At 40.1% G+C, this 26,159-nt stretch overlaps 2 protein-coding genes across 2 annotated transcripts in view; one reads left to right on the forward strand and one right to left on the reverse strand.

The window, feature by feature from the left end:
- The window catches only part of TMX1 (thioredoxin related transmembrane protein 1), a 332,759-nt gene extending 312,439 nt beyond the window's left edge, over window positions 1–20,320 (reverse strand). The window contains exon 1 of the mRNA XM_050796936.1: window positions 20,317–20,320. The gene's annotated coding sequence lies outside the window, so the exon portion shown is untranslated. The remainder of the gene's footprint in view (window positions 1–20,316) is intronic.
- The window catches only part of PYGL (glycogen phosphorylase L), a 42,017-nt gene that overhangs the window by 5,957 nt on the left and 9,901 nt on the right, over window positions 1–26,159 (forward strand). Inside the window, exons 2-11 of the mRNA XM_050796873.1 lie at window positions 1,893–1,994; window positions 4,572–4,650; window positions 7,953–8,056; window positions 15,086–15,217; window positions 17,834–17,945; window positions 18,279–18,361; window positions 24,317–24,460; window positions 24,692–24,784; window positions 25,458–25,604; window positions 25,932–26,095. Of these exons, the coding sequence (XP_050652830.1) occupies window positions 1,893–1,994; window positions 4,572–4,650; window positions 7,953–8,056; window positions 15,086–15,217; window positions 17,834–17,945; window positions 18,279–18,361; window positions 24,317–24,460; window positions 24,692–24,784; window positions 25,458–25,604; window positions 25,932–26,095 (1,160 nt within the window). The remainder of the gene's footprint in view (window positions 1–1,892; window positions 1,995–4,571; window positions 4,651–7,952; window positions 8,057–15,085; window positions 15,218–17,833; window positions 17,946–18,278; window positions 18,362–24,316; window positions 24,461–24,691; window positions 24,785–25,457; window positions 25,605–25,931; window positions 26,096–26,159) is intronic.

Genomic DNA, 26,159 nt, shown 5'->3' on the forward strand with positions numbered 1-26,159 from the left:
TCTGTCTAAATAAATAAATAAATAAATAAATAAATTGTAAAATTTCTTGCAGTAATCAGTCAAGGAGGAATATTTTCTAGCCATGGGGTGTGTGGGAGTTAATCTTTGTGTTTCTTGGATGACTTGAGGTAGTCATGGCCAACCCACCTTACCAGAACCCACTGAGGTGCCCAATAAATATTTTATTAATGAATGGTGAGCTATGGCAGTCTGACTTCTGTTTGTCCAAAACCTATGCTTTATTCATGAGGCTCATGAACAGGAGGGGAAAAACACAAAACGTTGAATCTAGTTAGTTAGATGAGTTTGCTTTTTTTCTCCCTGAGGGTAAAAGATACTGAATTACTTTGCCAAAAATAGTGCTTTGTCAAAACCTGGTGTCAGTAACACTTTTATTTAGACCTTCATATATCTTTATAGGAGTGTGACCGGAAAGGAGTCACCATCCCAGACCCCAAGAGAGGGTTCTTGTATCTCACACAAGAATTTGAGGCAAATCCATAGAGTAAACTGAAAGCAAGTTTATTAAGAAAGTAAAGGGGCCAGGCACAGTGGCTCACGCCTGTAATCCCAGCACTTAGGGAGGCTGAGGTGGGCGGATCACCTGAGGTAACGAGTTCGAGACCAGCCTGACCAACAGGGAGAAACCCCCATCTCTACTAAAAATATAAAAAATTAGCCGGGCGTGGTCGGCACATGCCTGTAATCCTGGCTATTTGGGAGGCTGAGGCAGGAGAATCACTTGAACCCGGGAGGCAGAGGTTGCGGTGAGCTGAGATAGTGCCATTGCACTCCAGCCTGGGTGACAAGAGTGAAACCCTGTGTCAAAAAAAAAAAAAAAATTAAGTAAAGGAATAAAGAATGCCTCTTCCTTAGGCAGGGTAGCCCTGAGGGCTGCTGATTGGCTATTTTTATGGTTATTTATTGTTTATATGCTAAACAAGGGGTGGATTAGTCATAAATTTTCTGGGAAAAGGGTGGGCAATTCCTGGAACTGAGGGTTTCTCCCCCTTTTAGATTGCGTGGGGTAACTTCCTGACGTTGCCTTGGCATTTGTAAACTGTCATGGCACTGGTAGGAGTGTTTTTTTAAGCATGCTAATGCATTATAATTAGTGTATAATGAGTAGTGAGGATAATCAGAGGTCACTATCGTTGCCATCTTGGTTTTGGTGGGTTTTGGCTGTCTTCTTTACCAAGAAAGAAGTCTTTAAGAAAGACTTTGAGGCCGAGTGCTGTGGCTCACGCCTGTAATCCCAGCACTTTGGGAGGCCAAGGCGGGCAGATCACGAGGTCAAAGATGGAGACCATCCTGGCCTTAGTAGAAATTCCATCTCTACTAAAAATACAAAAATTAGCCGGGCATGGTGGCGCATGCCTGTAGTCCCAGCTCCTCCGGAGGCTGAGGCAGGAGAATCGCTTGAACCCAGGAGGTGGACGTTGCAGTGAGCCGATATTGGACCATTGAACTTTAGCCTGGTGACAGAGCAAGACTTTGTCTTTAAAAAAGAAAAGAAAAGATTTTGAAATATTTTTAAATATCTTAAGTCCATGCTAATTTGGAATCATTAAAAAGGAGGCAAAGAAAACCTTTTATCAGCAAGGTTTTTGTGACCTGTATCTTGTGCGGACCTCCTATTTCATCCTGTGACTTAGAATGTCAGACCTTCTGAGAATGCAGCCCAGTAGGTCTCAGCCTTATTTTACCCAGCTCCTATTCAAAATGGAGTCGCTTTGGCTCAAACACCTCTGACAGGAGTCTCATTTGAACCTGTGGTGACATAGTCCTGCCTATTTGTTTATTATTGGTGACCTAACACATGACTTTGTGTTTTTATGTTAAGTAAGGTTGATCTCTTAGAAGAAACATTATCTTTCTTTTCTTTATTTCAGAGGGTTTATTACCTCTCTCTGGAATTTTACATGGGCCGAACATTACAGAACACCATGATCAACCTCGGTCTGCAAAATGCCTGTGATGAAGCCATTTACCAGGTACATTGTTCCTAGATTTCTCTCATCCTGTCTCTTTAAATTTCATGTGCACTTCAGGAAACTTGGGGACATTAAACAGAAAAATAAAGTGAAATAAGAGTGAAAAATCACCTCTATAGATGTGGCTATTACAAACTTTTAGAAATATACATCACTGGTCATCTCTCATTTAAGAGGAACAACCAGAAAAAGAAGTTAGAGAACTCATTATGACTCATGAGAATTTTCTTTTGCAATCAAAGTCTTTGACAGCATTCCCCACAAATTACATTTCAGAAATTAATGTCTGAACAAGCCTTTTAAAAGTACTTGAGTCTTCTGCTATCAGAATCACAAGCTTTACTTTGGGCTTCTATCTCATTTTTAAGAAATGATCAAACTTTGTTATTCATGTATCAAGGCAATTTGTGAAAATGATCAGCTTTAAAAATTCTGTTGTCATACTTTCTCTGTTGCTTAATGAGAGGTAAAATACACTTCCTCCTTAAAGGAGGAGCTTGAAGTATTAACCCTAATGTACTAAGTTGTTTTCATGAATATATTTAACTTTTTCTTTCCTGAGCTTCAGGCACCGTCACACCCAAAACAGGTAGTCCTTAACCTTTTTAATGTGGTTGAAAGGAGAAATGTGTATTTGCAAAGACAAATTCTAAATGAGAGACTGTTCAACCTGTTCCTTTCCTTTGCCATAGGATTGTCCCCTCATGTGTCCTTCGCTCAAGAACAAACACATCTACAACCAGGTCATACCTAACCCACACGTATGTGGTTAGGTGGAGTATTTCCTGGGAAGGAACCCCTGCAGGTCCTCTCCATGTCCCTTCCCTCTCCTTCCCCTAATATCAGCTGAAAATAACATCCCTCCCTTGGAGTAGCCTATAGCCAGGCGGGGTGACGTGATCCATGTCTACTTGCTCAAAATTTGTATCATACTTTTTTTTTTTTTTTTGAGACAGAGTCTCATTCTGTTACGCAGGCTGGAGTGCAGTGGCACAATCTCGGCTTCCTGCAACCTCCACCTCCCAGCCTCAGCCTCCTGAGTAGCTGGGATTACAGGCATGCACAACCATGCCCAGCTCATTTTTGTATTTTTAGTAAAGATGGGGTTTCGCCATTTTGGCCAAGCTGGTCTCGAACTCCTGACCTCAGGTGATCCACCTGCCTTGGCCTCCCAAAATGCTGGAATTACAAGCGTGAGCCACCGTGCCGGCCTGTATCACACTGTAGACTTACATTTTTAGAATTTAAAAATGCTGAGTGTTAGCACCAGCAGTTGGCTTACATGAGGAACCTAGTAAGCTCTAATCTGCAGAGAGCAAATTTGAAAGCCCCTTTAACACTGAACAGAAGCATAACCATGGTTGAACTCGTAAGATACAGTTGTCAAGACCTATGTGAGAAAGTAACTTTTGGTATAAAGGTAGGGATCCAAATAGGTGGCTCCATGGAAACTGGGGCACAACTTCAAGCATTGGTACGTATTCCACATATGTTTTTAAATGTGCAAATTATTTTTCCATTTAAAAAAATAGCCGGTTTCATGGGTTGCCTAACTTTCAGATAAGAACCCAGTTGTTTCACAACAGACCACCTTTAGCCATGCCTGGGCTAGATTTGCATCTAGTAAGCATAGAACAAGTCATTTGCCTGACCAACAATTCTTTCATTGTAAAATGAGCAATGCAGTGTGATCTCCAGGGCTGCAGAGCTCTGTCCCGAGTGCACAGTGGCGCTGTGGACTCTGCTATGTGATCCCCAGCACTTTGGGGCAGGGAGCTGGCTGGCAATCAGTCCCATCCATGTCCAAATTCACAGATGCTGCTTGACTTCCCACAGCCTGTTATCTACCCCAGGGAAAAGTAAAGGATTTTACCCCATCCAGCTGGATTGCAGGACTGCAGTTTCCCTGCCTGCTGTCAGGCCCCAGGTCTCCGGGGCAGTGACTCAATAGCTGGTTTTGAGTTAACAACTTTTGACCCTACTGAGTAAATATGCTGTGGTCATGAAAAGATGAACTTTAGTCCATTCAGGAACGTCTGACCTCAGGCCTTTTGGTCATTTTCAAAACCCCTCAGTCCAACTAATATCAGCTTGGTACTGGACTGTTTCTGAGGTTTTAACCCTACTGTACACACACAGAAAAAAAATGTTTTCAATGATAATAGCTAACATTTATTGAGGGATATCTGCCCAAGAATAGTTCCAAATGCTTTGTTTGTATAATGTTATTTAATTCACAGCAATCATCAATGAGGTAGGTACTGTTAGCCTCCACTTTTTTTAAATAGGAAAATTGAGGCATAGAGTTAGTAGCTTGCCCGGGGTCATATAGGAAGTAACAGAGTCAATAATGGACTTTTAGAGCCTACACTCTCCTCCATGCTGCAGCTGCACCGTCTCATACAGTTTGCCTCTGCAGTCAGTATCTGATGCCAGAACAACCTTCAAGGGAGCTGACGCTAGTTTAAGTACACAGCTAAACCTGAAAACCTTTACCCAGAGCTGTAGGAAATGGCTGTCCCTCTGAATGGCCTGAATTTGTATCTGCTTCCAATACTGTTTTCCCTGCATTACCAGCTTGGACTGGATATAGAAGAGTTAGAAGAAATTGAAGAAGATGCTGGACTTGGCAATGGTGGTCTTGGGAGACTTGCTGGTAAGTGACATTGTGAGTGTGTTATATTGTCTGGCCGATTGAAGACATCTAAGATGCCATGCATCACCATGCCTGGAAGAACCAGACAGGCTTCCTAGAAGAAGGGCAAGGTATGACCTGGTTGTAGATGTATTTGTTCTTGAGTTCGCACTTTGGTTTGATCAATTCTACACAAATAGTAGAGACGGGAACTTGAACAAAAGAGACACTGCTTAAAACTCAGTTAACCAGATCCTTCCTATGTACTTAAGGGTATGTTAAATGTTGACATACTAAAAAATTTATTATGCTAGCGTCCACTTTGATCACTACCCCAGTTCTGCACTCCTCCCTATAGGGGGTCCTAGGGAACAGTTTAGTATTTAGAATTCCAGACCTTTTTTTCTACATATTCATGCACATTATATACATTTGTACACACACACACACACACAAGCATAAACGTCTGGAATATATATCTTCCAGACCTTTTTTCTACATATTTACACACACACACACACACACATATATATATATTCACAGAAAACATTTAATTTTTAAGAAACATAATCACACTGTATGGCTTTAATACAATGTGATTTCTTTTTTAATTTGGAGATCTATCCAGGAAAGTACATCTAGGTCAAAAGTAGCACCTTTACTTCACTGTTATTTGTTCAAAGATTCTCAACTCACATCCTTGTGTGGCATGACCTGAGTTAAGTTGCCGTTGTTTTATTTTATTTTATTTTTTCAGTGGTAGACTCCAGGTCAGAGGCATGACCCCGGTTGGTCAACCATTGTCTTGCCTTGTGCACTTGACTGCTTGATTGACTAGTGGGCAATGATACACTAATATTATTGGTATGGTTTTTAATTAATGTCCTTTTTGAGTATAGATACAATTTGAGTTCTTTGCTTTTTTCAGGGAATAATTTTTCAGCAAATATATAGGAAAGCACTAAAAATATAATACCAGCTCCATTAATTTAGAAAATACCCATCTCTATAACCTAGTACTTCTACTTGATATCTACCCTAAAGAAGAACACACGTAAGAAGACATGTGGGGAAAATAATTGTTACAGTATAGTTTATAAAAGTACTACACCGATTGTTGAAGAACAAAATTGACCTAGATGTACTTTCCTAGATAGATATCCAAATTAAAAGAGAAATCAAATTGCATTAAAGCCATACAGTGTGATACCATTTATGTTTTTTAAAAATTAAATATTTTCTGTGAATGTGTGTGTGTGTGTGTGTGTAAATATGTAGGAAAAATATCTGGAAGATATATATTCCAGACATATATGTGTGTGCATGGGTGTGTATATGTGTGTGTGCACATAGGTATATAATGTGAATATGTAGAATAAAAGGTCTGGAATTCTAAATACTAAACTGTTCCCTATGACCTCCTGTAGGGAGGAGTGCAGAACTGGGATAGGGATCAAAGGGGATGCTGGCATAATAAATTTTTTTGTCTGTAACTTAATATTTTTAAGAAGATGCATTAATGTATTATCTGTGAAATTTAAATTTAATAATAAAAATGTACTACCACACATGTATCAGATTGTATTCTATGAAAAATAATTATCTCCTCTCTTTTAGAAATTGTTCAAAAATCTTCTGATTTTGCATACACTCAAATTACTAGAAATCCGTTTGCATCTGTTTCATTTTTTTTCATCCTTAGTACATTAGTCACAGTGTGCTTTAACATTGCCATTAATAATGTGCAAAACAAAATAAAACAATGCCTGTGGGATACTTGCCACCTTCCCGTGAAGTGAATTATCTGACAATTTAGTAGGCTTTCTATGGGGCTGCAGGAAGGCCAGCAGTGCTGATGAAATGCACATCTAAGAATAAGAACCAGCCTGCCTACCTTTTATGTGAAGCCCGAGCCCTCAGTCTTCGTTGGCTAGGTTAACTCTGTGCCCGACATTCATGGCATCGCTCCTTAAGTTGACTGATAAAGTCAGAGTGAAGAGGCTGATGAAGCTGAGAATTCTCATTAGATGATCTCATCTAAGTTGGGACCCCCTCTAAGGATAATCTGATCACGACTCAGGAAAAGCTGAAGAGCCACAGCTCAAAGAGAACAGGAATGGGAGCAGAGCCAGGCCGTATGTGAGCATAGGGACTGGCAATGTTAGAAAAACTTGAAAGCCTAGACCATTTGTGTTTGTGGATCTCTGTTTTAAGGGCTGTACCACCAACCTCATTCAGTCCCTTTCTGTTTGATCTACAGCTTTCAATATTCTTGTCAGTTTTGATTCCTACTGTACACTTCCTCATTCTCTGTACATTTCTCAGCTTAAATTCCTGGGAGGGACAATCTGATTAGTGTAACGCCTTAGTTCTCACCCAACCACAAGACAGATCCTTACCCAGCCTGTTGGTTCACTGTTCTGGATCAGATGCCCTGTCATCAAATAACAGAAAATCCAGCAAAAATGGTTCAGTCAACAAGGACATGTGTTATCACATAACAAGAACTCCAGAGGTTAGGCCATGCCAAGACTGGTTTGTTCAGCAGCAGGAGTACGGCAGGACTCCACATCTCTGGTCCTTTTGTCTTTCCCCTCATGGAAAAAAGATAATGGCAGCAGGGAAAATATTTCCCAGAATTCTATACCCAACAGACTTTCTAGCACCTCTCATCTGATTGAATGTCGTTGTATGCTCATGGAGAAGGAAATACAATTGCTATGATTGGCTTAGTAGATTAGAACAATCGAGCAAGATTCACTTCCTGGTTCAGCCTCCCTGAAGCATATGATCACCTAATATCTGAACAACAGTAGAATTCCATGAGCCCGGAAGAAACAGAGCTGGCCACAGAATATCTTGTCAGTCAGGTGCTGGAAGGGAATGGGACATATGTAAGTTATACTCTCCTGGGACTGTCTTTTCCAATGGGGTGAGTCTTAGGGGAGGATAGAGAGAGCTTCCCTTAGAAAAGGCAGTGTGGGAACAATAATCGACATTATCTCGTGCAGGCTGGCTTCCTTATCTGTTCTCAAACAAAATGTACACAGTGGTTATTTCTAGATGGTGAGGTTATAGATGACATTTTCTTCTTTATACATTTTTTACATTTTCTAACTTTTGTATGGTATTAATTTTATAATTAGAAATGAGTTATTTTTAAAAAAATCAATACCCATTGTGCAGTAGTATCTCTGCTTTAGAATACAAATGTGGTTCTTCATATAGCAATGTTTTGTGGCTACCATGTGTTTTAGGGAAAGACTGGAAATTTTGACTCAGCTTAGTGACTCTATCTTTTGCCTGTGCTCTGTTGAATGTAGCCTGCTTCTTGGATTCCATGGCAACCCTGGGACTTGCAGCCTATGGATATGGCATTCGGTATGAATACGGGATTTTCAATCAGAAGATCCGAGATGGATGGCAGGTGTGTGAGCTATCTTTTTAAATTTTGTTATTAAGGTACTTCTCTTTCATGGTGTTCTGGATGATTTATAATATATGGACCTTTAACATAGAGCTGTACTAATTTCTCCGGCATTTGGTTGGTATCAGTGAGTTCTATCTATCCATCTTCCCGCTTCAGGATGTAAGTTTCCCAAGAACAGAGAACCTTCCAGTATCACTCATCACCAGATCCATGGCACCGAGTGCAGTGGCTGACTCTCAGGGTGCTCTGAAATATTTATCACTGACTGCCTGAATGTGGACCACTAAAATGTATGAACTTATGGAGGGCACATCTTTGACTCATGATCTCAGCCAAGAACCCTTGATGGTAGGAAGCACGATGCCATTTTGTAGGTGACAACACTGAGTCTCTGAGGAAGTAAAGTTACTCAGATCACACTGCTGGCAGATACATGTCCATATCCCCAGATTCCCAGGACCACATTCAGTATTCTCTTCTACACTCAGAGTCTTGCCTTCCTTAACATGCCAAGGTTACAAGATACAAGCCAAGTGTCCTGATTTTTTTATAAGATGAAATCAGACAGTGTTGTTAACTGTTATAGCAAATAAATCTGGCACGCATTTAAGATGTATAATTACATTGCTCCATAGAAATTTGTACAAATCTATCCAAATGACACTACTTTTACTTTATATAAGAAAACCAGATTGTTAGGTACTTTTTTTTTTTTAATCTCTAGTAATTGTTTGAGTCTACAATTGCCCTAGTGTGGACAGTTTTTGCTGATACTAAGTGTAATTTAGGCTTTCTCTCTCCCTATTTTTGTCTCATATATATACCATTGACAGAAATATATATCTTCAGTTTCCAAAAACCCTGAGCTCTCTGAGCCTTTCCCACACTTATGAGATGAGTCCAACAAGAGAACGCTCAGGGACTGGATGCAGAGACCTAGGCTGATGCCAGGAGAAAGGAAGATGGCCCAATGAGGATGAGTTTAGTGTCACCACTGCCCTCTTTCCCTCCCTCAGTATTTGGATTCTTTGTGAGCCAAGGAAGGGAAGAACTAAAAAATTTGGTTTGATGAGAGAATATGCCAAGGAAAAAGGCTCAGGAGAATACTGGGGATAGAGTAGAAGACAAACTTCCACATTTTGCTAAGGACCATTGCTGTTTAGCTACCCGCAAACAAATAAAAGCTGAGAGGCAGCATCTTATAGAAGAGAAGCCTGGGTCCCAATTTCTCATTTGAGACCTAATATCAACTTAGAAGACCTGATTACTTTTATAAGGTATGCTGCCTCAATTAGGTTACCAAACTTCCCTGAACCTCAGTTTTCTCAATGACAAAATGGAGATACAAACTCTACAGAATTATTATAAAAACATGTAAAATATCTGGCACACAATAAAATGCTAATATTAGTAAGCACACAATAAAATGCTAATTTTGTCTAAGAAAAGGAGGACACTTTAATAAATTGTGGTATTCTATAATAAAATATTAGTGAAGCCATTCATATTATAGTTTTGATTAATTTTAACAAAATAGGAAATCATTGGTGTTAGCTATAAGTAGAGGATATAGAGTTGTAAGGGTGATATAACCTCAGCTATCCAGAAGAGGCCAGAAAGATAAAGGAAAAGTGCTAGAAAAAAATACATCAAAGCTTCAACAGAAGTTATCTCTGGAAGACGGGCAACTTCTACTGTCTTCTATGTACTCTTCTACATATCCATTTTCTGTAAGAAATATATGTACTATCTTCTATTTACTCTTCTACATGTTTTATATTCTATAAGTAATGTGTATTTTGTAATCATTAAAAGTTATAAAAATGAAATAAGTTGTTCCTCTCCCCAATGGAGTAACCTAGAGTTCCATGCTGAGAGCCTAGTTTAGCAGGCATTTCCAGGACAACCAAAACTTTGACACAATCTAACCAAACAACACATGGTATCTAATTTTAGCCTTTGAAAAGGATACTGTGTGCTACTCACTATACTCCAGAATCTCCAAGGATCTCATTTCTTATCTCTTAACTACTGTCAGATGGAAGATTTAAAAGAAGCTCAGGAAAGAAATCTCAATATTTTTTTGTCTCAGGTATATTTTCCCCTTACATTTTATGAAGGACCACTATTATCACACCTGCCTTTGCTCTTTTTAAATGATCTTTATTCCAGGAAACTATCTTTCTCTCCTATCAGACCAAGAAAGCGTGTATTCCAGTGTTCTTTAAAAAGAAAAATAAAGAAAGACCAAATAGGTTTTGCTCATTCAAAATATTGCAAAGCTGGCCAGGTGCAGTGGCTCACGCCTGTAATCCCAACATTTTGGGAGGCCGAGGTGGGTGGATCATTTGAAGTCAGGAGTTCAAGACCAGCCTGGTCAACATGGTGAAACTCCCGTCTCTACTAAAAATACAAAAATTAGCCATGAGATAGTGGTGCATGCCTGTAATCCCAGCTACTTGGGGGCTGAGGCAGGAGAATCGCTTGAGCCTGGGAGGCGGAGGTTGCAGTGAGCTGAGATAGTGCCACTGCACTCCTGTCTGGGCGAGTGAGTGAGACCCTGTCTCAAAAAAATAAACAAATAAAATAACATAAAATAAAATCCAAAGCTAATCTTATCAACCATCATTTCTTCTTTCATTATGACTTGAAATTGAATCAGGAGAGTATGTGATTTTACTTAGCACCTCCATTGTTTACTGGAATGGGATTTTAACTGTCAAACATAAAATATATCATACCATAAAAAAGAAATTATTTCCATAAAAAACAAAAAGCATCTGTCAAGAAAGCAGCAGGCCTCTTCGGAGTACAGTCATGCCCCCACTCATACGTAACACTGTTCTTACAAAGGCAGATTTGAAGAAGACTAATGAAAATTCCACATGCTGGGAAGATTTTTAAAGGTTGATGGGCTTTTAATTTTTAAGTCTCTTCAAGGAAGATTTGCAGTCGTAGAGTGTTCATCATGAACCCCCTGAGGAAAATAATTGTATTGCTAAAATTCTATATTTACCATCTACTCTCATGGGGAGTGCAGTAATAGTCCTCTATGAAAATTGCTGGCCCTGAGGAGGAAGTGGGGAGAAAGACGATTGTAACAACCTCACAGAAGTTTCACAATCACACCAAAGCCCTAGGTGGAAAGGCGCTCACAGTATGTATCTCGGAGCTGGATCCAGGTGGCTTCTGCAGCCCTTCTCTTGCCTCTTAGAACCCACACCTAGTTCGTGATAGCCAGTCATGCACGATTCACGTTACTCAGCAAAGCTTCTAATTATCATTGTGGAATTCTTGGTGTGCCACAGAAACATTTATCAGCTATTTATAACATCAGAAAGCCAAGTTCATGGGCTTTCCTGATGTCTGTTCACTGGTTCTTTGTGGACTCTATATCCCACAGGTGAAGAGCATTTCTTAGAATTCGGTCAACAGAGTCTCCTGGGCTGACCTCTCCATCCCTGCTGGCTGGGACAGGTTCCATTGAGTCATTCCTCTAAAAAAATGCCTAGTCCATCTGCCACCTGCACCCAGGTTGGCTCTTTTACTCCACAGATCCGCACTTGCTTTCTTCAGCCCTGTGCAGCCTCTGCGATGAAACAGCTCTGACAGCTCACTTGGATGTAGATGAAAGTTCTCCCATCTTGGCCCCCCACCTCTACCCCTTCATATGATTAGCATGTTAGTGCATTTTGGGGATCACTGGCTACATGGAAACCTAAATTTACAGATCAATTTGTCAATTCATTGGAAGAAAGCAAGGTAGAGAGAAGGTTTATCACCATATGGCAGCTTCTGTGGATTTAGTGGAGGCAGCAAGGGATAGTTCTCTCCTTCTCCTCAGATCTCCTCAGATCAACTTATTGTTATGAAACATTTGTTTCTCAATCTACCTTATATACAAATCTTATAAAATTGATATAATTATTCACCGATTCTTTACTGAATCAGTGAGAGATTCACAATAAAGAACAGCAAGAAAATAAAGTCTCCAAGTTGTTAGCCCCATAAAGCTAAAACCAATCATTATTTGGCAGGAAAAAAATTCAACCAATATTTGATGGCATTAAGAATGTCATGTGGCCGGGCGCAGTGTCTCACGCCTGTAATCCCAGCACTTTGGGAGGCCGAGGCAGGCGGATCACTTGAGGTCAGGAGTTCAAGATCAGCCTGGCCAACATGGTGAAACCCCATCTCTACTAAAAATACAAAAATTAGCTGTGTGTGGTGGTGGGCACCTGTAATCCCAGCTACTTGGGAGGATGAGGCAGGAGAATCACTTGAATCTGGGAGGCAGAGGTTGCAGCGAGCCAAGATTGTGCCACTGGACTCCAGCCTGGGTGACAGAGCAAAACTGTGTCTCAAAAAAATAAAAATAAAAATAAAAAGAGTAAATGCAACCTCTGACTTCCACAGGAGTCAAGGAGTGAACCCACAGGAGGAAGTTCAGAGCCCATCCTCTCTTATCTGAGCACTTCAGGCTTCTTGGGGGCAGGACAGTATATGATCCTGCTGCATTTCTCAGCAAAAAAAAAAATGTCATCAGTTCTCCCACGGTCATGAGTTTTCAGAGGAAAACTGTTTCTGCCTCATCGTCCTCCTATTTCATATAATGCTTTCAGATGGGTTTTACAACAGCCCTGTGTGCTGAAACAAGGTTCTTTCCTGTTACAGGAAGCAGTGTTCACATTGCTCAGTATTTTAAAACCCAAAATTGGCCCTTGCCTAAGTGCAGAACAAAGTATTTTGTAAGTCAGGGTGTTTTGATTCTTTGTTGATGTTATCATTTTACTTATTATAGCGTTTCTAGTTATGAAGCTTGTGCTAATGGACTTTTTTTTTTTTTTTTTGAGATGGAATCTCGCTCTGTAGCCCAGGCTGGAGTGCGTTGGCACAATCTCTGCTCACTGCAACCTCTGCCTCCCGGGTTCAAGTGATTCTCCTGCCTCAGCCTCCTGAGTAGCTAGGATTACAGGTGCCTGCCACCATGTCCAGCTAATTTTTGAATTTTTAGTAGAGACAGGGTTTCACCATGTTGGCCAGGCTGGTCTCAAACTCCTGACCTCATGATGCGCCCACCTTGGCCTCCCAAAGTGCTGCGATTACAGGAGTTGCCACCACACCTGGCCAAGTTAATGGACTCTTTAACAAGCTTCTTGTCAATTGGCAAACCTCAATTGTTTCTTTATTAAAATTTTAAGAAGATGTGACTTTCTGATGAGCTCAGGTCTCTCTCCAGCCTTCCCTAGGCTTCATCTTGCATCTGATACCTCCTCCTTCCTCCAGTGGCTAACTCCTAGCTCTCCTAACTAAAGATGTTGTTGCTATGAGTCCCATTTCCATTCATCATGATGCTGGTAGTTAATATTAGTGGGAAGCTTACCAGCTTTCTTGATAAAAAGTCATTATCAAAGTTTGAATAAGTGAACGTGTATTCATTTGTCTAGCTGTTGACAATAATCTTTAGTGTTTATTTTTTTCTCTTCACACTGTTCCTGAAACAGGCATTACACTCATGTTTAGGTGATCATGAGATGTCCAACATTGTGTTTAATTCTTAAGCAATATCTTTTAAAACTACAGCTGAGTTTTCTAAGAGGTGGATATGAGGAATCAAATAGGTAAAATAACCATCTCGGAGATGATCTCATTGACAAAGCTGCTTTTTTTTTACCCCCTTCTGGCCAGAACACAATTCCATTTTTTAACGTATAGTCATGCACCACATAACGACATTTCAGTCAACAATAGAGCACATATGCAATGGTGGTCCCGTAAGATGGTAATGGAGCTGCCTTCTACAGGTGTACCATTTCTTATGTCTTATACTGAATTTTTACTGTACCATTTCTATGTTTGGATATGTTTAGATACACAAACACTTACCATCGTGTTACCATTGCCTACAGTATTCAGTACAGTAACGTGCTGTACAGGTTTGTAGTCTAGGAGCAGGAGGCCATACCATATAGCTCAGGTGTGTAGTAGGCAACACCATCTGCGTTTGTATAAGTGCACTCTGTGATGTTTGCACAATGACAACATTGCCTAACAACACATTTTTCAGAATGTATCCCTGTCGTTAAGCAATCCACAACTGTATGTGTAATATTTTAAAGGTTAATAATTTACTTTAAAAATACATCCCCCTCCAATGTGTTTGGTGGTGGTGGTGTTCTTATTTTGATGTGTTTGTTTGTTTGTTGCAAATGAAAATGTATTTGATATCCAGGATATCCTAAATAGAAACCATAGTTTAAAATTGTATATAAGAAATATTTTGTTATACATTGACATAAATACCTAGGAAAATATTGAAATTGTCAATAAAATAAGTTCATTACTTCTTAGAATATGTTATTTTCAAAATAAACTATAATCTATAGTTCATTATCAAATCAAAATTACATAAGGATTAATATAAGCAAAGACTACGTAATGCAATAATGTTCTGTACCTGTATCAATAAGCTTGATTAAAAGAGTGTTCTGTAAGTAGCATTTTCTAACTGATTCTGTATATTCGAGCCACAAGAATCTTGACTGAACCCATTGTGTAGGACTCGACAGGCCCAGGTATCCAATGGTAAACATCCCCGGAAGGCCTCTGTCTTTAGCTGAAGCTGGACAATTGGATTCACAGATGTTCAGACACAGGCTGTGGAACACAGAGACCTAAGCGCAGATCTTATCTCTGTCATTTACTGTTTGACCTTGAGATCTTATCTGTACCGTTTACTGTTTGACCTTGAGCAGTTACAATTCCTCATCTTTAAAAGAGGAATCATAGTTCCCTCCTATATGGTTGATATAATGTGAGGATTAAATGCAGTCATACATATAAAATATTTAGAGCTGTATTAACAAGTATTATTATTGTTAATTGTAGGCTATAAAACAATTATAAAAGAGTACTCAGTATTCATAAGTTGTTTCAGTTAAAGATGTTTTAAACTTAATATAATTGAAGGGCTAGGTTCACATTTCCTCACAAATAAATTCTAAGCAATACTGTATCCTTTTGCAGGTAGAAGAAGCAGATGATTGGCTCAGATATGGAAACCCTTGGGAGAAGTCCCGCCCAGAATTCATGCTGCCTGTGCACTTCTATGGAAAAGTAGAACACACCAATACTGGGACCAAGTGGATTGACACTCAGGTATTCAGAGTGCTCGCATAGCCAGCATTTTGTATAGTATTTAGTTCAGCAGATAATACATTGACTATGTAGCATACAGTGTGATATTGAGTATAGGGCATGTTGTGTATTGAGTAATAGAATATGTTTTTGTAAATAAATCTGCTACTTCTCTTAGTGCAACCCACTCATTTTCGAGACAAGGGAGCTGAGACCAAGAGAGGAGTGACTTTTACAAGGGTCATTTTGCAATCAACTTTGTCAGAAAATCATTGTTTGTTTGTTTGTTTTTTGTTTTTTGGTGGTTTTTTTTTTGGCACCAGAAAATTGTCAGTTCTATAGTAACCAGCATGCTTACCTCTTTGGTTTTATATTAAGGTGTTGATAGCAAAATTGAATAATTTTAAATGTCATTCCTGGCTGGGCGCAGTGGATCACACCTGTAATCCCAGCACTTCGGGCGGCCGAGGCGGGCAGGTCACCTGAGGTCAGGAGTTCAAGACCAGCCTGGCCAACATGGTGAAACCCTATCTCTACTAAAAATACAAAAATTAGCCAGGCGTCGTGGCCTATGCCTGTAGTCCCAGCTACTTGGGAGGCTGAGGCAGGAGAATCGCTTGAACCCAGGAGGCGGAGGTTGCAGTGAGCCAAGATCATGTCACTGCACTCCAGCCTGGGCAACAAAATGAGACTCCATCTCAAAAAAATAAAAAATAAAATAAAATAAAAATAAAAGTATGCAGTTTACACAATCAATCCTGGAAGCATTTTATTTACACTGTGGGTCCCACTGCTGAGCTAACGTGTATTTACAAAGCACCTCTAGATATTTTCATAAAGTATCGAGAAATTCAATTAGAGAGAGTGTGTGTTTCTGGGCCCACAGAGGCAAGGTTAGGGGACAGAGGTAATATAAGTGAGCTGGCCCAAGTCATGCAACTTAGCTTCATAGATTGAAGTAATCACATGAATTAATCCCAAACTGGTACCCAGTGACCTCAGAGCATGAGGCCACATGTGCTCTGTGCATGCATGGGATGGCTTCCAATAAAGTCAAATGACACAGTCATGTGTCAGTTTAGGTCCTCTAGGAAACAGACACCAGAGAGAAGAAGTGCAAGTGACATACTGGGGGAACGCTATGAAAGATAAAGAGGAGACGGAGCAGGATGAGGAAGTCTTCAGACTGTGACACGGGTGTGCCACCTGTGAAAAGTGAAGTGCAAAGAAAGAGGATTCTCATGGAGAGCCTCAGACCACAGTGCCACTCTGAGCAAGTGGCCAGGCTGATGGAGCCTGAGACTAAAGATTGCCCATTAGAGAAGTCCCGGCCCTAGTGTCCCAGCCACATGGAGCATCCCAGAGAGCACAGCCTTGGTGTGAGCTCTGAGGGAGCAAGTTCTCTTTGAGGTTCTCTGAAAGAAGATCTAAGCTGTGCACTTCCTGGGCTGCCTTAATTATGCTTCAAGGGTCAGAAAGGTCAAACTCTTGTTTGAACCGAGACTCAATCTCAGCCTGCAAATGACTTTCCCTGATTGATTACAACTTGCTTTAAAAGTCCAGAGACTTTATATATTAATGAAAGATATTTAAATGGGGGTAATTTATTACTTTGAGGTCACGGTGATCATGAAAGCATGACTGAATATATGTGATTGATATGGACTAGAATGCTTCATTCATTCACAATTTGGCAGACCAAATTAAAGAGATGCGTGTTTAGGTTTCAATGCTGCCATGACTGTGACCTTGGACAAGTCACTTCTCTCTCAGCTTCAGCTCCCTCATGTCCAAAATAAGTGGGTTGCACTAAATAAGATCCAGCATCCTCCAGTTCAATTATTCTGTCATTCTCCTTCCTTCAAGCTTGACTCTGATGAGGCAGGGAATAAAAATGAATCATTTCTCACATGAATTTTCGATGCACTGTGAAACATAATTCATCTTCCTCTTCTCTATTTCGGTGACTGTCACAAAGATCAAGCTAGATTTTCCAAAACTTACCTCTTAGACTCAACTCAGCTAATTATCAGTTGATTTGGCAGATCACTATAGGAATCACTAAAATAACTCCTTATGCAACTTTAAAAATCTAGCACAGCATTTTAAATATTATATGAGATGTTATAGCTTCATAAATTTCCTATTCCATTGATTTTCATCATATTTGAAATCAGATCACTGAAAAACCTATGCAAAATGTATTCTAAGTGCTATTTTTTGGTGGGTACAGATTCACATTGTCACTTTGTTTGCATATCATATTTTATTATTATTAGAGCAATGGCTTGATATGAAACATGAAAGATAAACTTTTTTGAATACCAATACCATATCATTCCATTCCACTGCATTTATATCAGGGCAAGGACACATGGAGAGTCAACATAGAAACAGTATAAAGGACCGTCAGTGTGGATAGTTCCAGTCACTAGATTGTACCAGGTGGGGGAGGAACCACATGTTCCTCTAATACCCTTTGCAGCCCTGGGACCCTCTTCTCCATTTAGGCCTCACACAATTTGAGTTGGTGATGGAGCCAGGAATAGAATTCCATTGCAGTCTCTCAGCCCCATGTTCAACCTATGTCATCACACTTGGGAAACAATGAGCAGCTGTTTCTGTTTAATCCTACAGGTGGTCCTGGCTCTGCCATATGACACCCCGGTGCCCGGCTACATGAACAACACTGTCAACACCATGCGCCTCTGGTCTGCTCGGGCACCGAATGACTTTAACCTCAGAGACTGTGAGTACAGCACAGATCTTGGTTTCTTTATGCGTGTGCTTAATCTTTTTGATTGCTAGTTAGAACCAAATTGAGCTTGAAACAAACAAACAAAAAAGCCTTGAGTTTCTGATCTGAACTTCAGTGACTAAGCAGGTGTTGTATGGAGGAAGTAGGGAGGGCATTTTTCAAGCAATTCTCATGTGAAGTCCAGCATGATGGTGTGTTGAAATCCTTTGGGATTTTTAGGAATTTTAGGAATCCCACATGACACACAGCACAGAGCCAGTGAGATCAAGAGGTTTCCAACAATGGCTGGTTTCTCTATTTATTGTTTCTCTAACTTTCCCCTAGTTAATGTTGGAGACTACATTCAGGCTGTGCTGGACCGAAACCTGGCCGAGAACATCTCCCGGGTCCTCTATCCCAATGACAATGTGAGTGATCAAGGTTGCTTTCTTAGTGGCAACAGGAGCAGCTTATTTCACAAGAGCCTGTTCAGTAACCTATAAAACACATTTAATATCAATGTTTTTCCATGTGCAGAAGAAGCTCCATATTTCTTCCTGAATTGTCTAGATTTCCCCTCCCAACCAAGTAAGGAAAGCAAATCTGTATAGTTCATGAAATCAGAATTTATATTTTGCCCTTGATTAGTGACCCTATCACTAACGGGGAAGTTCTAGAGATGTATTTTGAAACAAAACCTGGATATAAGAGATGAAGTAAATCACTGGTGAAGCACTACTTCCTTTCCAGATAGAAAGTTTATCTGCAAAGTCAGAAGACAGTGAAGATTTCCTGCCTCTCCTCTTCTCTCACTGACTAGGCCCTTTCTGGTCCTCTGCCCTGATGCTGGATGGAGTCAGATACCCTGGGGTAGTCCCATGAACAAACACCTGTTTCTCCTGCCACTGACTTGTATCTTTTTCTTTTGTATCTTTTTCTTGTCGTCAATTCAATTATTCTAATTTTATTATAAATATAGCTTGGTTAAGAAAAAATACTTGGGGCTGGGTGCAATGGCTCATGCCTGTAATCCCAGCACTTTGGGAGACTGAGGCGGGCAGATCATTTGAGGTCAGAAGTTCAAGACCAGCCTGGCCAACATGCAGGAAAATCGCTTGAGCCTAGGAGACAGAGATTGTAGTGAGCCAAGACTGCACCACTGCACTCCGGCCTGGGTGACAGAGTGAAACTCCGTTTCAACACACACACACACACACACACACACACACACACACACACACAGAGCTTGGAACTGGATCTCAGGTAACTGCTATTGATTCTTAGTTGTTTTAAATATACGTAACTCTAAACTTCTCTATGGGTAAAATCCTTTTCAGGAAGCTGTAATGATTTTTTTAAAGTTTTCTCAGAAGCAATAAAATTAGCACTCTGCTTTACAAAGATGGCAGAAAACAAGGATCCTGGGGGGACTAGGACATGAATAGTCCTTAATGCCAGATGTCCACCTGCTGTTACATCATAATCCCTCAGAAGGGAAGATGATTACATGGATTTTGCTGAAGCATTTTTAGGAACCTAATGGTATATGTTATTATTCCTTTGTGGAAAACATTGTGGCCTCAGTACATTTCAGAGAAATCTCTAACCCAAAAGCAAAAAGTTATTCTATGTCAGGGTCAAAGTAAGAATTCTTCCAAGTCTGGGACCATACTGCCAACCTAAACCCAGGCTGCAGGGGCTTGAAATTCGTCTTCCTGTCTTCAGTAAGGACCAAAGCTAATTGTACTGGGAAATAATCATCTGCAGTAACTGACAATATATACGAAGTTAGCACGGGGCAAAAAGTTGACTAGATTTGTTGGGTAAAAGGGAGCTCTCAGGATCATGTTTTTGTTTGTTTGTTTTTAAGAGTGAGCTGATAAATCCTTTTTATTGTGATTACAATAACAAATTCATTCTTCTCAACTTGGCCATAGCCCTAGTCCAAACATTAGTTTCTCTTCCAGGAAGCCTGCACCTTTCTTCACTCTGCAGCTTTGAGATATCTGTTCCCTGCTTAAAACTCTTGAAAGACTTTGGATCACCTATAAGAGAAGGACAGAATCTTAGTCATGTTACCTAAGTTCTTCATTGATGTGGTTACCAGTCCCCTGATGCATCTTCCATGATTTTGCCCCAACAATAGGCCCCAGCTGTGCAGGACTATTGACCCTGTTCCTTCCCACCTCCATGCCTTGCACGGCATCCGTTGTTTGCAGGGAATATTCTGACCCTGTGTGTCAATTCTGACACATTCCTACTCATCTTTTAGGGCTTAGGTTAAGAATTACCTGATCACCCAGGTTCTCAAAATACTGTATATTTAGCTTAAGTTAATTTTTTTTAAAAAAATCATCACATTATATTTATAGCCTTGTTTATACCCCCCCTTTGCCTACTAATTTGAACTTCTTCAAGTCAAGGACTGTGCATAATTAATCATTTTATTTCTAGGACCTTAAAACTTTCCTGGCTCAATAAATGTTACAGTTTATTAGAGGTGGATTCCATAGTGCTATTTATTATGTTTTAGAATAATGACTTCATAACTTTTACAATGATACATGTCATTAGAAAAAATATACGAGTAACATAAAAAGTACCAAGAATAAAATAAAAGCTGGTTCCTAATTCTACCACCTATAAATTTCCGTTGGTACAGGTTGAGTATGCCTTATCCAAAATGCTTGGGACCAGTAGTGTTTCAGAATTCAGATGTTTTCAGATTTTGGAATATTTGCATATATAATGAGATATCTTGAGGATGAGACCCAAGGAAAAACACAAAATCCATTTATGTTTCATATACACATTATACACATTATGCACACAGTCTGAAGCAATTTTGTACAATATTTTTAGTAATTTTGTGCATGAAACAAAGTTTTGACTCTGTGTTGATTATGACCTGTCACATGAGGTCAGGGGTAGAATTTTCCACTTGGCTGTGTCACATGAGTACTCAAAAAGTTTCAGATTTTGGATTTCCAGATTAGAGATGCTCAACCTGTACTATCAATCCAGACAGTTTTCTATTAATGACTTTTAATTTTTAATCCAGACTTCTAATTTTTATCAAAGTTGTATATACACATAATTGATTTTCTGGGTACTTACTTCCATATTTCTGAATAACATGCAGTTATTGCTACTTGTTGATTTTTTTTTCTTTTTTACAATTGTTTGTTGACTCCCCACCATTGAAGATGAGAATCTAGCTCACATCCTCACATGTACTCCCACCCTCACCACATGAACACATACTTCCCATCCCCAATTCTCTCAACATGCTTGCATCATAATTTCCACTAACTCCTTAATCAGCATTTACATTATTATGACTATGTAATGCTACAGACAGCTGATCTGTGCATATGTATGTCCTCATATAATGATTACTTTTCCTTTTCTTAAAATGTTTAACTTATCCTGGAATTAATAATTTTAATTTCTTTGCTTGCTTGGTTTTCTGATGAATTTTCCCTAATTTAGCCCATACTATGCCCAGTTATATACATTTCCTCTCAATATGTTCACTTTACTTATTCTATTAACTTAGTCTTTTTTTCTGATAAATACTTTTTAGTTCATTTAAATATCCCCTTTTAATAGCTAAATCCCAGAGGAAAATGCTAATTCTAGGAATGTGTTTAACTGAAAAAGACTCATATTTCCATTTAAGTTTAGGCAATTATTCTTGACAGGAGGTACACTAACTAATGTTGCAATAAAGCCTCCATCAAGTATCTCATACTTAAGCAAAGACCTCAAATCATAGTTTGTAGCTTATTGCAGCCTTCATTCAAAATATGCTTTATGGCCTGGTGCAGTGGCTCATGCCTGTAATCCCAACACTTTAGGAGGCTGACATGGGCAGATTGCTTGAACTCAGGAGTTCGAGGCCAGTCTGGGCAATATGGTGAAACCCCGTCTCTACAAAAAGTACAAAAATTAGCCAGGCATGGTAGCGCATGCCTGTAATCCCAGCTACTTGGGAGGCTGAGGCAGGAGAATCACTTGAACCCGAGAGGCAGAGGCTGCTGTGAGCTGGAATCAGATCACGCCACTGCACTCCAGCCTGGGCGACAGAGTGAGACTCCATCTCAAAAAAAAAAAAAAAAAAAATAGCCAGGCATGGTGGTGCATGCCTGTAGTCCCAGCTACTCAGGAAGCTGAAGTAAGAGGATTGCTGGAGACTGGGAGGCAGAGGTTGCAGTGAGCCAACATCACGTCACTGCACTCTAGCTTGGGCAACAGAGCCAGACCCTGTCTCAAAAATATAAATATAAATATTATATTAATATATATGTTTAATATATTTTAATATAATATTTTTATTATATATACACATATATTTGTTTTATATTATCTGTGATCAAGGAAATCACTGATATATTCCTATCAGACTAAAAAAAGGAAACTGTGACATAGGTCAGTGACATAGAATCACTGGCCTAGGTCAGTGATTATACTTTTAAGTATTAGGGAGTTTAGAGCCCCAGATATTCTATATGCAGACCTCTATGCTCATATTCATTTGTTTTAATAAGACTTTAGTCCAAGGCTTACATTTGGGGGGTGGGGTGCTCATCATTTAAAAAATTTTAATTTTAATAGTTTTAGGGGTACATGTAGTTTTGGTTACATGGATAAGTTATTTAGTGGTAATTTCTGAGATTTTACACACCTGTTACCTGAGCAGTATACACCCAATAAATTGCCTTTTATCCCTCAAGTCCCCAAAGTCCATTACATCATTCTCTTACCTTTGCATCCTCATAGCTTAAGCTCCCACTTACAAGTGAGAACATGCAATATTCGGGTTTCCATTCCTAAGTTACTTTCACTTAGAATAATAGCTTCCAGCTTCATCGAAGTTGCTGCAAAAGACATTATTTTGTTCCTTTTTGTGGCTGAGTAGTATTCCATGGTATATGTGTGTGTGTGTATATATGTGTGTGTGTGTGTATATATATATATATATATATCACATATTCTTTATCCACTCATTGGTTGATGGGCACCTAGACTGATTCCATATCTTTGTAACTGCGAATTGTGCTGCCATAAACGTGTGTGCGTGCGTGTGTCTTTTTCATATAATGACTTCTTTTCCTTTGGCTAGATGTCCAGTAGTGGGATTGCTGGATCAAATGGTAGTTCTACTTTTAGTTCTTTGAGGAATCTCCATACTGTTTAACATAGTAGCTGTAGTAATTTACATTCCCACCAGCAGTGTAGAAAGTGTTCCCTTTTCACCACATCCACACCAACACCTATTGTTTTTTGACTTTTTAATTATGGCCGTTCTTGCAGGAGTAAGGTGGTATCTCATTGTGATTTTAATTTGCATCTCCCTGATAATTAGTGATATTGAGCATTTTTTCATATGCCTCTTGGCTGTTTGTATATCTTCTTTTGAGAATTGTCTATTCATGTCCTTTGCCACTTTTTCATGGGATTATTTTTTTTTCTTGCTGATTTGTTTGAATTCCTTGTAGATTTTGGATATTAGTGAAGGCTTACATTTTTAATAGAAGCTACAGTTTTTAATTCTGTGACCAGGTAAAGACAGGGCAGCTCCATGATCTATAAAAATTGAAGGGTAATGGCTCAGGGTTAGGACCGTTTATTGGTGACATTTACACGGTTTTGCTGACTGACAGCAAATTTATGTGGGAGGAACTTGGAAGGTGGCCGCCATCGTGGCCTCTAAGGCCTCCACCCTGCACACCATGGCCTGGCTGCAATCCTGTCTCGCAGTCGTGTAGGGCATTCTCAGCCAGTCGTGGTTCTCCACACGGTCCACGGCTGCCAGTGCTTCCTGATACATTGCCTGCCAGGAATGTGACTGCAGTGAGGAAGGCGGTCATGGACATTGTGCTGGTTGTGTTCAGCTGCAGGAACTGGAGATAAGGTCGGAGGCCAAGTGTCCTTAGGCTGTCATTAACCTTTTCCTTCATCTTCTTCCCTACTTCCGAAAGTACTTGGTACTACCAATTCCTGAGCCTTGAGGGGCTCCAATGTACACACTGAGTTGCCTTTTGGCTTTTCCCCACTACCAGGTCAGGATGTGGCTGTCTTAGGTCTTCTGAATCACTTACCATTCATGCATCTGGTTTTCAGCCTCTAAAAGGTTGTTGCTATTGTCTTTATCCCAACCTCTTTATCTTTTATCTGTATGCCTTTAGAGAATCCTTTTAGTGCCATTTTCATGGGGTCTCAGGAAAGAGCAAAGGCTCACAGTTTGGCATTCAAACCACCACCCCTCAGCAGATGTCCAGTGGGCCTTAGTCCTAAAGTTCCCAGGGCAAGAGACACCAGTCACATTTTGGCCACACCTATAATATGAACCACTTTCATTCTATCTCTCTGGCTTGAAGTTTTTTGAAGGGAAGGAGCTAAGATTGAAGCAGGAATACTTTGTGGTGGCTGCAACCTTGCAAGATATCATCCGCCGTTTCAAAGCTTCCAAGTTTGGCTCCACCCGTGGTGCAGGAACTGTGTTTGATGCCTTCCCGGATCAGGCAAGTATTTAGTCTGTGGATGCAAGTGGGGTCCACTGAGGGACTGACTGGGATTTCCTATCAGATTAATTCCTCTCTCTCAGTGCTAAAAACGTTGAGCAGGAATAGTGTGCATCAAGCATTTCATAGAAGGTGGGCATATCATCCAGTGCTTTCTCTAGATGTGTTAGGACAAGGAAGCCAGACCCTGAGCCATCCGTTGCCTTCACATTGATGTCTTTCCCCACCCAGGTGGCCATCCAGCTGAATGACACTCACCCTGCACTCGCCATCCCTGAGCTGATGAGGATTTTTGTGGATATTGAAAAACTGCCCTGGTCCAAGGTCTGGATAGTTTGGCTTCTTTTTCCTTTAATTAACCAGAATGGCTGCAGGTGAAAGACTGCCAAAAACTCCCTTTTTAGTTTTTCAAAGTAAGTTATTGTTGCTAACTTTCAACAGTTAAAGGTATATTTTCCCTGATGCTGACATTTCTCCATCCTTAGAGTTTTACAGGGAGTAAGACTATAAAATAAATGAGTACATTCCTAATGGGACACAAATCAGTAGCTGTATTAAGGCTTATATTGTTTACCATTTTTGTGTGGAAAAAGATTAAAAATTAAGTTCTCTAACCTCAGAAGACAGCTAATTGAGTATCCCCAATGTTTTAGAAGTCAGCATTTTACATACTTTGTACTTGCTAAGAGCACTGCTTATGGTTTTATCCCTCAGTTTTTGTGTATTTAATAAATGAAAGACATGTAAGGATAGTAGATAGATTGATCGGAATGCTGTCTTAAGTTTCATCAGGTAGCTTTACAAATGACTTCCCCCTCACACCCAGAACATGTTTCCATTATCTGGACTATTCGGGAACTTAGTGGAATTGAGTGTGTCTGACTATGCACACTTGGAATTGTCCTGTTGCAGGCAGGGCAGGGTTGAAGAAGGGTTTGGCCTGTGCAGTGGGGTGCCCGCCTTCAGGGCAAGCAGCTGACTCCTTCCTTTCCCCCAGGCTTGGGAGCTCACCCAGAAGACCTTCGCCTACACCAACCACACAGTGCTCCCAGAAGCCCTGGAGCGCTGGCCCGTGGACCTGGTGGAGAAGCTGCTCCCTCGACATTTGGAAATCATTTATGAGATAAATCAGAAGCATTTAGATGTAAGTCATTTTGAGAGATTTTTTTTCTTTTCATGAGCGTAAGGTCTTAAGGTGTTACAGATGGCTACAGTGTTCCCTCTTACCAAACATCTTTCGATCATTGATACAGCAAAAGTACTTGAGTCCCAGTGGGGCTCCGGCAAAGGCAGCTTTTTGAAAGTGCTGAAATGGAGAGATGGCACCTCCGTAGAACTAACTCACCCCCTCCCCGTGGAAGTGAAATTTATATTGAGTACACCAAAGATGTTGCTTAAGACATGAACAACGTTATCCCAATGTTGCTTTAAACCTGAGTGACCAGCAAGGGCTTTCTCTTCCTTTGGCTAGAAAATTGTGGCCTTGTTTCCTAAAGATGTGGACCGTCTGAGAAGGATGTCTCTGATAGAAGAGGAAGGAAGCAAAAGGATCAACATGGCCCATCTCTGCATTGTGGGTTCCCACACTGTGAATGGCGTGGCTAAAATCCACTCAGACATCGTGAAGACTAAAGTGTGAGCCTCCATTACTCTGACAGTGGGTCTGACACTGATCTATTAATGGAATGATGCTACTAAA

Source organism: Macaca thibetana, chromosome 7, assembly GCF_024542745.1.
Source record: "Macaca thibetana thibetana isolate TM-01 chromosome 7, ASM2454274v1, whole genome shotgun sequence".
NCBI classification, from domain to species: Eukaryota; Metazoa; Chordata; class Mammalia; order Primates; family Cercopithecidae; genus Macaca; species Macaca thibetana.